The sequence below is a fragment of the Cololabis saira genome, chromosome 22 (assembly GCF_033807715.1).
Source record: "Cololabis saira isolate AMF1-May2022 chromosome 22, fColSai1.1, whole genome shotgun sequence".
Taxonomy (NCBI): domain Eukaryota; kingdom Metazoa; phylum Chordata; class Actinopteri; order Beloniformes; family Belonidae; genus Cololabis; species Cololabis saira.
This window is the reverse complement of record NC_084608.1, coordinates 16653198-16668715: the sequence shown is the minus strand read 5'-3', so window position 1 is coordinate 16668715 and position 15518 is coordinate 16653198. Positions and strand designations below refer to the sequence as shown.

Here is a 15518-nt window from a genome sequence, read left to right as displayed (position 1 = left end):
CAATAAATGGCAAAGGAAATTTTTGCAAGATAATAATGACAGCAGATTTCAAGAGTGCATAAGCTGCAGACATCCAGGCAAACAAAGGCAGTCAGAAAGCCCCGATCTAGCAGAAGGATCTAATTAAAGATCCAAATGAAGCTGGATGCTGCTTATTTTTTAAAGAAAAATAAAAGAAACCTTACTTGGAAGGGTAGATCTGCGGAGAGAACTGGTGAGTTTGTCTTGGGCTGAAGCCACTGGTTCCAATAGCTGGGGAGAGTTAAAAAGAAAAGAACCGAGCACACATTTAAACATTAAGAAATAAGGTAAATATTAGCTTTTGCTAAAAGAACTTCTGGATTCCAAGGAAACAGTAATTACATTGCACGACTCTATTTATTGTGGTAAACTTATTTAAGGTCAAATAAACCGAAGAGCAATAATGAAGCATAATAATCAGGTTGAACACCAGGTTCTTCACTGACCCATGCGTCTCTGAGACACTTCTCGGCTGCCATGACAACCACTGATGCTAAACACACAGACACAACGGCCTGAACATCAGCTGGTGAACTCAGTTGCAACGTTGGAACCTGATTGCAGATGCTATCCTACCAGATAATCATTATTGATTATTGTTTGAAGATATTAGTCAAAAAGATCACTCAAACAAGCATACTTGTTTTGAATGCCCGTTTACGTAACACCTGGCTTTTTAAACGTATAACTGTTATGTCTTATAAAATACAAACTACACTCTTAATTAAAAGATATAAATAAATGTTAACTTTGGATTAAAATGAACTAATAAATCCAGATAAAATGGTGAAAACTAAACACAAAATACAAACTACCACCTTTACAGCTGCTCTAGGAAAAGAATAATATTAGTTGTAATTTGCATGAATTTTATCCAAATCAAATGTAAATTTGAAAAATAAACCATGAGAGATGGAGGTAGAAATGACAATACATTTTGTTACATTTGATAAAAATATATGTTAAATAAATGTACGCTTGGTAAAAGCACAGAAGAACTCTGGACATATTCAACTGCAGTGGAGTGGCACAGTTTTGAAACATCTGTCTAATTGATCGTGACGTGTAAAATGAGGGATTCGGTTGCGGGGGAAAAGCTAACTGTATGAAACTGTACGCCATAACCCCTCGCACACTTTATTATCACTGAACACTTTTCCCACATCAGCAACACCTGCCACTGGACCAAACTTTCTCTCCTGAGCTGAGCTCCGGGTTTCCCCATGGAGGAAATGCCATATAAGATTACTAAATTTCATTAATACTGTCACTGACCAAAATCATTTGGTGATTTATGCCCTTCTGGCGTTAAGTATCAAGTGCTAATCTAAATAAGGGAAGAAATACAGGAAAATTAACAGCAAGTTAATACCACACTAGGTTAAACAAGCGGTATTAATAAATGTATAAAGAAATCAGGCTGATATTAATAACTTTTTTAAATAATCTCTGAATATGGGGAAAAATTAATAAAAAATAAAATCTGGATAATTTGTATTAATATTTCTACAATGCTTGCTATACTCTTAAGCCTTGGCTTTATTTAGCAATGTGTTTATGTGTGTGTGTGATGTTTGTTGAAAGGTAGGTGTGAAAACCCCGGCTCTCGCGGGGTGATAAGATAACAGCCCCTGCAGACTGAAGGCCACTGGAACAAAGTGCCACTCCACTGGACAGACAGGTTCAGAGCACAACACGTCATAATTCAGTCCTCACTGACATGGGAACCAGCAGACTGAGCAGCCACACACACACACACACACGTAAGCAAGAACAGCATAAAAATATGCTGACTACGTTCAGGTGGAGGCCCTTGTTCCTAAACACACATGCATTATATTGTCGTTTTAGCTGCTCAAACACTTCCCGGGGCCAGGCTTATCAGTCACCCATCTAGGCTCATCTCATTATCTAATCAGTTCTGCAGATATCACACACACACACACACACACACACACACACACACACACACACACACACACACACACACACACACACACACACACACACACACACACACACACACACACACACACACACACACACACACACACACACAGATGTTCTCCTCTCACCTGATCCTGAGAAGCTGTCTAGAGAGGTGTCTGCTACTGAGGAGACGATTTCACTGCTGCTCATTGGCTCTGTTTTAACTGCAAACAAATAAAAACCACACTGTCACCAATTAAAATTGAGAAAAACAATAAACTACACGTCAGCTGCACCAAACATCTAAATTGCATTTCCAAGATTATTAAAAAACAAAAAAAGGAAAAAGTGATCGACTAATTAAAATGGATCACGATCAGTTATTTGGAAAAGCTCAAGCGGCATACATTCCTCACTTATTTCTTAAAACAATTTTTAATATAGTTTTATCAGCTGTTAAAGATGATCTTATGCTATTTTTCTGTTTATATTGCTTATATGTATCAATTTTTAGATGTAATTCATCTGGGGTTGACAAATTTATTCCAAAAACTGCTTTGTAAAGACTTCTGAGGGAGTGTAATAAATCAATGACATTTGACAGAACTTTGTTCTTCTCAAAAACTACTATTGTATCACATTATTATTCAAATCAAATAGTGGCCTTTCAGTAGTGAAATGGAGAATGAAATAAAAACGTATTTCTATGGATGTATTTGACAGTTGACTGCACTCTGCAGAAGCATGCAAGTATAATTGAAATGTCAAGGAAATATATGGTGTATAAAATCTTTTTAAGAGTGTAGCGAACGCTGTCTGACCTCGGCTCTGTTATACAGGCCAGCAATAGACTTGCAGAGACGATTTCACAGCTATCTGACAGCTCAGGAATCTTTTGAAATTAATCCATTTCACTTCAGGCGGGCTGAAGGACACCCCCAACCCCCACCTCCCCTCGCTTTTTCTTTTTTGGCAAAACAAATTAACAATGTGGGCAAGGGAGTCATGCTCAGTGGGATCCCTCATGGTTGAAGAAGCCATTCGCTGTCATGTTTTACATGTTTCCGCTATGCTCGCTCTCTGCCGAAACACATGTCGATGAGGCGTAATACTTTTTGAACGGCACACTGATAAAAATATAGTGGTGAAGTGCATGCATTAACTCGCACACACTCAAGTCGCATAGCACACAATAGCCACTGTATTCAGGAAACAGCATGGAACATCCAAATGAAAACAAAATGCTCAGTATGCAAAAGGACACAATCGGGCCAGTCAATATCAATGACCTCGAGGCCAGTCGGTGGCAAACCATGCTTGAAACAGAATACCACAAAAAAATAAAATGAATGAAATACAATAAATAATGAAAGGCACAATAGTTGAGGCAATTTAGAACATGTTGCAGCTGTGTATTTCTGAGATTTTTAAAGAACGCAATTCACTTTTCAAGTGGAATAACGAGCCCCAAAAGCATGTATTCACTGGAGTTAAGGAAAACACCAAGTATTGTCCTTTCATTGTGTCACTAAGAGTAGACAAACCTGCAGTGGACTGTGAGTTAGAACCTAACAACCAGTCTGCAGTGGTAAGCATTGTGATGTTATCACCTGGGGGAAAGAAAGAATGGCAAAGGGACACATGACAATCAGCATCATGACGACAGGCCCTGCGTCATGAACACTGAGGAAAACGAACCAGGAGCTCCAGCCTGACGATTATGAGAAGGGGGGATTTTGATAACTTGTTGGTTTGTGACATGAGCATGACTGCTTCAGTAAACAAAGACTCAGATTTTAAGCACGGCCGAATCACCTGAGTAAATAAGTATGTACAGTAGAGACCGCATGCAAAGCTCAGTCATTTCCATGCTGTGGGCTTTGAATAATTACATGGCTACTTAGATAAACAGCTAATAGTCACTGGAGAGCAACTGCAGGCCATGAATTGTTTGAAACACAAATGTCAGGGCAGAAAAAAAAATCTGAGGCCAACAATCAGAAATATTCTCACTTCGGTTTCCTTTGTTTTTTTAAAACTAGTAAAAAAATGTAATTAAAAAAATTAAAATATATATATATATCTATATGTATACCGGTATATAAAAACATTAATATTTTGTCCTAAAAAAAAAAAATCTAACTAATAGCATGGCTTTGTTCATTTCAATGTCCTTTTGTTTGGTTTAAACACCTCCAGGCTATTTAAGTTTCTTAGAAATATCTTAAAATCTTGATCTCATAAACGTACCTTCAGTGCCATTGGGTGTCATGGAATTGTTAGTGATGTGCGAGTTGTCGAGGTTGGGACCATTAGGAGATTCACTGCTTCCACTTACTCGGCTGTGAGGACTGGCTAGATCCTGCATTTCCATAGACCTGACAGGACACACACACACACACACACACACACACACACACACACACACACACACACAAACACACACCAAATCAAATTACTCACATCACTCTGGTTTCAGGGAAGGCACAGCGCTCTGATACACAATGCTTTTGTTCACAATTTGCATAGTTGTAAAAATGTAGAACAGGCAGCAAAGAACAACAGCCTCCAAAAAATATTAATATAAAAGTGCATTTTAAAACGGCTCACTTTGAGCTGACTAAAGTCAAGCTTGTGTGTTGAAGTTTTTCAGCTAAATGTATATTTTTAGCATTTGAAAGACTTGCCAAATAACAAACAAGGAAATCACACGCGCACGTGTTGCTTCGTGACATATATGAAGGGACATGTCACTCGTACAAACCCAGACACATTTGCACAGAGACAAAACAGTGTGGGATTTCAAGCTCTAAAATAAACAGGTTCCAATCTCACAGCTAGTCACAGTTAAACATGTTGTGAACGCAAAATGTTTACTGTCAAATTAGCCTGTTGTTTCATGAAACAAAAATGGCCTTAAGTGTATATTGTTGTGTGCGGTAATGATGACTGTTAACAGATGTTTGCTGGTTTGAGGCGATGCTTAATGTGCCTGTTAAAAGCGCAGCACTGCCTGATTGTAAGAGCCTATGCCTCAGTGATAGGCAGATGAGGAGCTCATGAGGCATGAGTTTGCTCTGGCAAGCTCTTTAATTGTTTCTGTGTTTACACAAAAGACCACGCCACTGAAAACATTATTCTATCGTCTCATTTGTGTGCTCAAAGGATTTGATCGTATATAGACAATGGAGCAGAAAGAAGGCACGAGTGATTTGAAAAGTGCGGCCACAAACTCCACACCTCATTTGTCTCTGCTACTGTTTCCATTGCAACGGCGAGTTAATGAAATTAGGTTAAAATGTTTTGAACATTACGCTGCCATTTTCAATTACATCTCAGGGTGCTTGTTATCTCTGCTATCGATTGACAGAATCCGTTATAGCATGCCATAATGATCAATGCTCAAGCAACTTCGAGAAGTCTGAGTACGATAAATTCGGATATGCATTTAAAATTATATTATATAAAATTATATAAAACTATTTTACTATTTTAGCGTAGCTTGAATAATCCAGTATTTAAGTGTGGTTCAAGTGCAAAAGAGTTATGAATGCAATTATGCATTTTAAAGTATTATATAATAGACCAAAAAAAATAAACAATACAAGTGCTAAAAAAAGTTGTTAATAACAATAATAATTCCAATACTGATGAAAAAAACAAACTGTACCAAAAAAGGTCAAGACAATCTTCTTTATGCATGTTCAACCAATGGAAGCTGCACTGTCTATTTCCCAAAGGTGTATTAATTTACTTACCCCCTAAAAATATCACACTCTCCACTCATACAACACTTGAGGATGATCCAAAATAAACTAACCCGTAGTTCTTGCAAACACACCCCTCAGTCTTACGTGAAACTTTCTAATTATGGACAGTAGGCTAAAAGGCCTTCAGTGTGTTCAAACGGAGAGCAGAGAAATCAGAGAAAAGTTGTTCTGCAGAGTCTCTATCTACGCGACCTCCGATGCCACACAGAGAGCTGCACGTCTCCGGTGCTTGCTGGAGCCGGCACAACACTGCTCTTACCTGGACCTAGATGGCTCTGAGTCCTCTCAAACCACACTCCCTGTCTTTATTCTGCCTCCACCTGCCCCAGCAGAAACAATGTCACTCCTTGTTACTGCAGCTCGATGTCACAGTCCGGAGCCATCCATGACACAGAAAGGCTTGTCTGAGAAAACATTATTGTTATTCTGCAGCAGAATGGGAAGAGAAGGCTGGCGGGGGGAACAGAGGCACACATTGTCTCTTTCTGAGCCGCAGCCCTGCTCCACTGTTGTTTCCTCCTCCAGGTCCTCCCTCCTCCCTGAGCGAGGGAAGCATGGCCAAATGACGGAAAGGTGATTCATCATTGGTCTACGACAGCTGCAAACTGGATTAGCCCTCCCCCAATCAACATGCAAAGCGGCTTAGCCAAGGTAAGCAGGAAGGGGTGGGGTGGGGGGGCAAAGGGGGGGCTACGAGGGGTGGGGGGGCAATGGGGGGGCAAGGAGGGGTGAAGGTAGGCAGAGGGGTGAGGGGTTGGGGGTAGACGGGGCTGAGGGGGCAGTGGAGTGTGGGAGAGCCGTCCTAGCTTCCTGCATGAGATATCCTGCTGCTGGAAGGAAGATGGGACTTGTTGAGCGGAGGTAAGTCAAGCGTGACACCCCCAGCATCTTCAGCAGATCTTTCATCTGCAATTGACACTATCTGAAATTTATCTGCACTCCTCCTCCAGGCTTACTGACAGCTCCTAATGACCATCAGGGCTGCTTCCCACAAGCCTGCCCCAGCCTGGGGCCATGCCATAGTATGAACAAAGTTCCCAGCTCCATAGCTTGCTCTTAATGAACAAAAATGTATGGAGAGTGCAATATGTACACACACACACACACACAATATAAATTGTTTCTTTCGTCATTTAAACACAAACGTTTATGCTTATATCTTTTACTTTAGCATACAAAGAGACATAACTTACGCCTGTATGTCTGCATACACACACACACACATACCCACACACACACACACACATGCACAGGGCACTTCAGAGGCCCCAGATGAGAGGCGTAAATGCACACACACACACATCTATGACACACACACACACCGGGCACTTTTGAGGCCCCCAGATCAGTGGTGCATCTCAGACAATGAAGGAGACTAGAAACAAGAACATGGAGAGCATATGGAGCCACATATGTTTCCTATGACGCTACGAATGCCTCTATTACTCTCCTTTAGCTGACAGTTACATTTTGCTGTCCACTCCCGCTCAGCTTGTCTCTCTGCAAACATCAAGCAGGGCCATATACTAGCATGGATATAGCACTACATTAGACTTGACTCCACACCACCCTGGGAATAAAAGGTCCAAAAAAAGGTCAAAGATATTCATTTGGTCAGGAAAAAGGGGAAAAAGACAAATATAATGTCTTAAAAAAGGAAAGAAAAATCACGGCATGATTTTTTTAATGGCTGACTGTTTACATGAGCCAGGGTAACCTGAGCTCCATGGTCTTAAGGTTTTTCTTTTTTTTTTTTTCAACAGGCTTTGCTCTTCACACCAAGGCAAAGCCTTCATGAATATCATTCCAGCTTTACAATATGCCTTCTCTCCCACCGCTTGCAGCAGAGCCTTCCTAGGAAACGTAACCAATATATTTCATTCTCACTTTGAAAAACCACACATACAAAAGCGAAGGCTCCAATATGAATTCCTAGAATCTACAGGGGCCATCTAAAAATATAAAAAAAATATAGGAAATAAATACAATCTTAGATAAAATCCGCTGAGGTAAAAGCCATGAAGACGAAAGAAAAACACTTTTTGCAACAGCACATTAACAGCGATCACAGAGCGGGGGGAAGTTGCGGGGAGAGTGTGTGTTGTGTTAGGTTGATGTGGTGTGGTGTGTGGTGGTTTCTCTGTTCAAAAGCGTAAAGCAATAAAGGCATTACAGTGCTGATGTTTCTACTGTTGCCAGCAGGTGAAACCAGCCAGGTGAAGAAAGAGGGAGAAAGATGGGAGGGGACCAAAAGAAGAGGGGGACTTAAAAGAAAAAAACAAACTTTTCTTCTTTACCACTAAATATTAATTTTGTTGCTGTTTTTTTTTTTTTTTCTTGGAAAAAATGGGACTGCAGTCAACATGTATGATGTGCATCCTAATTCAGCCTGAACTGCCAGGTCTTTGAAGCCAGCAAGAACAAAGGCCGGCTACATTAAGCGATGGAAGAGTCATCAAGAAGACAAACTGCCACAACACGCTTCACTCATGCTGGTTTGCTGGCCCTTTTTGTTCCGCTTTAGTTACTTCATGACCTGCATTTCTAAAGGTAAAATTAAGGCACAGCCAACCTTTTAGCAGCATGCAGGGTGTCTGATCTAACTTCTTCTTCTTTAATGCAACATTAAGCTGTGGCAGGATGCAGAGTAAGGGACTTGGATTCACAATGCAAATTGATATATTTTTAGTAATTTCAAGAATTGTAACTAAAAATCAAACAGAAGACAGGGCAAAGAAATATGAATGAATTATTCTTGAATAGTCCCTTTTTGTACATCCTTTTCAATTTACAGACTGCATCAGGCATGTGTTGTGTGTTATAGGTTTTGCAAAACAATGCTTTAATCAAAATTTAACTTTAAAACAACTAATCCCCACTTAAGCTGGTCAGCTGAATCCACATGGTGGCCCAGGAAAAATAAATCCACTCGCAAAGAATGTAGATGCAGACAACAATTGAACACAGATGTGAGTGGAATAAGACGCAGTTTACAAAATGCTACACTTCACTTGTGTCTCTGTACGTGGCCAAAGGAACGATGTCTGCCAACAAATGCAATATTAAATAGGCTGGTATTTTTCTTTTCTTCTTTTTTTTTCTTTCTCTAAAATGTTGCAATATTTAATTGTGCATGTCTGATAAAGGAACAAAGTCAGTGCATTTTTGATTCATTGTTTGACTTATTGGAAAATAATACACATCTTGATTTAAATAATCAAAAATACTATTTTCTGCTAAATACGTGACACATCAGCTTTTTTAATTTTTTGTCATTATACTGGATATCTTTTCTTTTTTTATTTTGGATTAAAAAAATTTGCACAGTAATTAAATCAAGACTACTGGCGACAAATTATGGAGGCTTGGATGCCTTCCCGTCAGTGTAAAAAATGTTGGATTTGTCTGTGATCAAAAGCACAATTATCAGCAGATGTGCTGTTTGTTAAAGAGGAATTTGTGTCCTTTGCATCAATCTGACACTGTGCTCCAGCAATTCACCCAAAAGCTACATTAAATCTGTTAATACAGTGCTCTTCAACCTCCAAAATTATTTCCAGAAGGCCACTTTGCCTTTGAGGGGCCATCAAACAAGATTTAAAGTGGACATTTTATCACTACCTGCCGACCACCGTGACCACTGCACAGCGAGAAAAAACCTTAACCAGACAAAGTTGAAAAAGGTCCAGGGACAAACCTTAATGATCATATCAATTTAACTCTTAGGACTTGTCGTTTTAATTCTTTCAAATCTGGGACAGCGACCTTTTTTATTGAAGACATTATTATCTATGCAGGGAAAAAAAAAGAAAAAAGGAACAAGAAAAATTCTGAAACTGCATATTTCATGTTAACATATCAAAATAGTTAAGCAGTATATTCAGTCCGGTGTAAAATTAAATGGACTTTAGGAACACATTGCAGAGCAGCGATCCCTTTAAATACGCTCTCCGATGTGGCTGTCCTCTTTATCAGGCTGATCAACGTAAACATATTTACAGAGAAACACAGAAAAGGAAATTATTGATCCAGAGTGCTGTAATGGCAATCACTCGAAAACTAATTTCCTGCTCTTTCAACCACATATTTCAGAGCCAAACAGCGGGCTGTTAACAAAACAGCCCACAGTATTTGGTAAACAACCCCTGCCCACTAATTGCCCAGTATGGGCTACTTAATAGACGGTCCGTATTACCTTCTTCCTTCTCTTTTGCTCTCTTTTCAACTCTTCATTTTCCCCTCTAATAGCTGAGTGAGGCTGGATCAATTAGCGCTGTGTGTCTTTCACCGTTTTAAATCTCCGGGCCAAAGGCCTGGCCGGCTAGACTCATCCACGAGGGAAGGCATCAGACGTTGGACAAACAATGCCACCGTCACCACAACACGCTGCTGCTACACATGCATGAGGCGCTGCAGTCACACAGAGATCCCGATCACTGCCCATGTAAAGCAAATACACAGTGTACACACACGCATCGGCCTGCTCATTATCTGTTAATTTGATAAAGTTATTGTGTGTGTGAATAGATGCAGCAGGCAGTCACAAACACACCGTCATGTTTGTCTAAACGGAGCGGAGGCCACTTTGCCGGCAGGCTGGCTCACCATCATTTCCCAACCTCTTAATTTCCTCTCTTTCATCAACACACACACACACACACACCTTTTCTAAACACCAAAAAGGGCAGGCGCTTCGAAAATGACAGGCAAATCGCAGGAAAATGAAGGTGGAAAAGGAAACAGAAATAAAAGAGGAGCTTCACACACACACCGGGCAATAATTCACCGACTAGTGATGCAAGCCTGTGATGATACGCTCGACATTAAAAGCGAACATCCTTCAATTAGAGAGGCTGGTGATTGCAGCGCGGTGACTCATCTTCACTGCACGTGAAATAGTGGCAAGCGGAGACGCAGCACGGCCGGGAGTCAAGGCCTGTTTGTCTTGCTGAGACGCTGAGAGGCGTTCAGGTCTCCTCGCGGCATTCCTGGGCTCAGCAGATGGCATTAAATGTCAGCTGCTTGAACTGTGTTGGTTTTGTCTGTTCTGCCAGCAGAGAAGGAACTACTCCAGAGTCCGGTGTGTTTTCCTTCCCTGATTAAAAATGTAAACTGGGCCAAGTGCAAAAGCACTGGATAACTCAAAGGTAGATTTGACTATGACTAAATTATGATTTTAGTTTGCATGCAAAATAAAAGGGAACATTTTATATTTTTAAATGACATGTCATACAGATTTTTAGACCTTCGTATTTAAAATTGTTAATTGCTTTAAAGGAAAATATTAAATATAAATTTCTACATATAGAAATGTGTAAACCATTTTGTAGTATACGTCTTACAAAAACGTAAGGAAATGTATGTTTTTTAACAGATGCAGCTGCATATCGTTTTTAAATTTCATATTTTATTTTAAAATGAGCTCCTTTCTGTGAATATTTTTTAGCTATTATTAGCTCAATTTCTATTGAGGTAATATCAACTTTTTTTTTTGAACAGCTCCACAATTTGATATTTTTTTAAGATAATCAATATGTATCTCGTCTTGTTTTAAACCGTGACAATTAAACATAATTTAAGGCCAAAAATTACATTGTTACGGCCACTGCTTTGCTATTGTATTATTATATTGTATTTAAAAAATGCTGATATAAATTTATGTGATAAAAGAGATTATTCCGCAAACACACACACACACTCACACACACACACACTGACACACACACACACACACACACACACACTCTCATAATGAAATATGAAAATCCAAAACAACTGAAGACAAGACTGTTAAACATGTCAAACGCCACAAAGAAATTGAAGTCATACTCACTACAAATATAGTTGAATCCCTCCGTGTTTATCCCCTCTCACAGCTTCGTTTTAAAAAGAAATCTTCTAGAAAGGTCAGTCAGTCCAGCAGAAAGGACAGCACACTCTCTAAAACAGTTCTCAGGTGTTGGTCGAATCTGCAGCACACTCAAAAGTAAACTACAAGATCACTTTTTTCTTTTTCATTTTAGGCTGCTGGAACCCATGGAGCCCCGCGCAGTATCTCAAGAGACTGTCTTATTGAGAAAGAGAGTTGTCCGATTACTGCTTCAGGCAGTGACTGGTGAGTGTCTGAGGGAGAGGGAAAAAAAGAGAGAGAGTGAGAGCAGCAGAGAGGGAGAGGGAGAGGGAGGGAGGAAAGCAGTGAATGAGAGAGGGAGAGGGAGGCTGCTGCTGCCGTTTGAAAAAGCAGAAAAGTTGCGTGGTGCTCTCACAGGAAGACTTTGGGTCTAGAGGAGGCACGGGGGAGTTGTGCCTCACACAAGCTCCCCATATGTCATTCACTCACGGCTTTAAGCAGAGGAGCCCTCTCTAGATTGTATCAGTGCAGGCTAAGACAATGAAATGGCAGATCTTTCCACTGTAACAGCAGGCTCTGCTCACACCGCCCGAGGGCTCCAACATTTCATCTCTCCCCTTCTCTCTCTTGTTTTTGTTATGCCCCCCCCCCCCCCCCCCCCCCCCCCCCCCCCCCACCACCACCACCACAAACCACACTTTCTTGCTTTCTCTTGTGAGCTTTGGGTCAAAGATGGATTTTCTGTCACAGAGGAACGTCAGAGGGCAAATGTGGGGGCTAGGTCATTAGCTTAGGTGATGGGGAGCCGGAGGTTTCGCAGCGACCGCTCGGCTCGGCTCGGCTGTGCCCGTCTCTACGGCACTCTAGTGGAAGTCCTCCGTCAACACATACGCGCAGCGTCTGTGTGCGAGGTAATGACTGCCTTCTGTCTGCTCCAGGTTATTATTTCAACTGTGCAAAGCTGCAACACAAGGCCGCACTGCTACTGATGAGCTAAAACTGGCGATTTATTCAAGCTGGTGATGAGGCTTGAACAGATTTTGGTACAATATGTCATGACATTATTTCCTAGAATATCAACCGTGTGTGTATTAAAGGGCGGAGAGCTCAGTGAACCATTAAAAAATGTGTTTGATTTTCAAATAATAAAACTACAGATGAAATGAACTGTAATACTGATAAATGATTATGAAACAAGAGGAAACCATACATTTACTATAGTAAGGAGGTGATGAGAGAGAAAGAACACCCACGGCTAGAAGAATAGTGTGCTCTGTTACTGGCTGGGCAAGTGTGTGTGCTACATGCAAATCTCCATTTATTTTATATAGCTAATGAATTAATCTATTAATACTGTTGTACTTGGTCATCTGGGCGATTCACACTGAAAGCAGGTCAACACCAAACAGCCTCGGTACAGCTGCAGTCAACAAGGAGCTGACAGAAATAGATCCGAGCTCTGCTTCTCCTGATTTAAACTCGCTGCAGTAATAATACGGACATGCTTGAAAACCAAGCGCTGCCTCCTTCTCCAAACCAACTGCCCACAGGTAAATCCACCAAGCTCACGTTACAGTATTAGAGTGAGAAATATATTGCACAAAGAACAGTTTCTTGATAACTCAATTGACTAATAATAGATGCTCGGGGACTCTCAGGTAACCATTTCTGATAGCAGAGGGGTGCACATGCCAATTATGTCACTGGCTTTAAGCAGAGGCTCTCTGTGTCGATATGCAGCTGTATAAAATTAGATGGAGATGTAATTTTGCAAGTGAGTTATTTTCAAATTGCACAGTGTAATTATCCAGAGTTGTTTATGTCTCAGCGACTAAACTCAGATTTTCCCTGAACACTCCTGCATGCAGAGCTGTATGGTATGTTTTGAATCAAGGGTCCAATCAACCTAGCAGTTTTACTGGGAATGACTGGTGATTATTTTACTATTTTCATGTTCACAGGATTGAATTAAAGGTTGTAAATGCAAACAATTTTGTGAAAAGGGGCAAACTTTAACTTTGAATTTGAGAATTAAACAAACGATGAGCCACGTAGACGTAAATCTGCCCAGATTTGGATTATTAAAGACACTGAATAGACAAATTCTGATGTGCAAGTTTAAACAGTGATAAAATCATTTGTGCAATTATAAAAACTTAGAAGCCTCTCTGTCTGCCAAATGGAGCTTAACAAAAGATGCACTGATACGCTTCAGCTGACATCAGCGCTAAAACGGCACTTGCCAAAAACTATATCAAGTCAGAAATTTGAGAAGTGAGCCAAGATTAAATGTGAAGCCGTTCTTTATTAAGGATTATCTTGATGGGACTCCATGGTCTTCATGTGGGGCTGCGGAGCTGCCTGCCTGCAATTTAGAGTGAAGAGAGATCTGAACTGTCCTCCACCGCCAATAGGTTATCCCCTCAGCTTCTCACACACATGGAAATAGGCTTAAGTCCCAATGGTTGACTGAGTTTTTAAGATAAGGCAATGAGGTCTATCGCAAATTTAAATGGAATCTTTATACCCCCTCCTTTTTTTTGCTCCATAAAGCAGCAACATCTTGGTAAAGGGACTTCACTTGTCCTGACGAAGAATAGATAAACTTTGCAATAGAAGCAGGGATGGTGTAACAAGGGATCCAAAGGTGCAGATGAAACAAAATGCTAACACTCCGGTGACACCGTTGCAGTATTTTCATATGCATATGCTGCAAACTTGTTTGGGTAGAGCTACTATGGTGTTTATTCAATGTCACACATTGGGGGGGGATCAAGTTCCTTTTTTGACACACGTCTCAGAAGAGCATTACACATGCATGCCCCCCCCCCCCCCACACACACACACAAAAAAAGAAAGAAGGGAAATCTGAACTTGGGATAACTTTGGATAAAATAACAGTTTTATATATTTGTACAGGCATTTACGGGTGAAGTGTTCACCTATTGACTTAAGGGAAAATACAAAAAAACACTTTAACTATATGAACCTCCCACTCCCAACCTTGCCCCTGACCCATATGGGACGTTAAGTTTGCTGGATGGCAGTTTGTCAGAGAGCTTGGTAAGTGCTAAGTACAGGATGTTCCTGAGTTGCTATGTCCACACAGTCTTGCTCAAGAAAAGAGAAAAAAAGAAAAAGAAAAAAAAGACGTAAAGAGTGACATATCCTTCGTAAAGCAAAGCAACACTGAAGACCAGTTTCAATACAGTTCTCCATTCCTTCTCTGCTCCCACTATTGTATTTTTATGTGAACTTTATAATACTAGCTTTAAAAGCCACAGTGCAAACTAAAGCGTCAAAACAAAGACAAAAAAGAAGCCAGGGCCACTTTAAGGAGTAAAAAACACGTTACCTTAATTCCTTCATGTACAGTACACACACTATAACATTCACCGTTCTACCAGGCTTTCATTAAACCCTAAGAGAAATCTTTGATGATATGCTGTCACCACAAGAAAAAGCTTTTGACAGTGCAGACAGATAATTTTCAGGTCCCTAAAGGTAAATTAGTAGCAAGTGAAGTGCTTTCAAGTGGTGAATGAAAGTTCCGAGTAGAGACTAAATTCCTCATATACAAACATCAGGTTGCCTGCCTCTCTGAGGAGCAGTGATGAAGGTAAACACAGCATATATCAACATGGAAGTATTGCAGCTCTCCTTCACATAAAGTGAGGAACAAAGGAAACGGCAAAGCTCAGTCAATGTCACAAGTTGATTTAATAAATGGACCTTATTGTTCCAGGCGTCTTGGTTCCAAACAAAAAATGTTCCATATTTCTTACGACCCGCTTAAATTATAGCAAAGACATTTTGGTTGGACACCACTGCAGACATCTATAAATAAAATAAAATAAAAAAAAATCACTAATGCCACGACTATATATTGTAGTTGTCACAGTGATTACTAACTAATGTGCCGTTAAAAATTCTCTGAGGACACATTT

At 40.3% G+C, this 15518-nt stretch overlaps 1 protein-coding gene across 5 annotated transcripts in view; it reads right to left on the bottom strand.

The window, feature by feature from the left end:
* The window catches only part of eya1 (EYA transcriptional coactivator and phosphatase 1), a 64071-nt gene that overhangs the window by 27630 nt on the left and 20923 nt on the right, over positions 1–15518 (bottom strand). The window contains exons 1-5 of one of the 5 annotated variants that reach the window (XM_061713129.1): positions 11554–11828; positions 4201–4328; positions 3495–3560; positions 2097–2174; positions 186–252 (exon numbers count right to left, since the gene is read on the bottom strand). In XM_061713129.1, the coding sequence (XP_061569113.1) occupies positions 186–252; positions 2097–2174; positions 3495–3560; positions 4201–4324 (335 nt within the window). In that variant the 5' untranslated portion in view covers positions 4325–4328; positions 11554–11828. Of the gene's footprint in view, positions 1–185; positions 253–2096; positions 2175–3494; positions 3561–4200; positions 4329–5979; positions 6242–11553; positions 11829–15518 lie in introns of those variants that run through there. The other 4 variants (XM_061713131.1, XM_061713128.1, XM_061713132.1 and 1 more) reach the window with 4 other exon arrangements.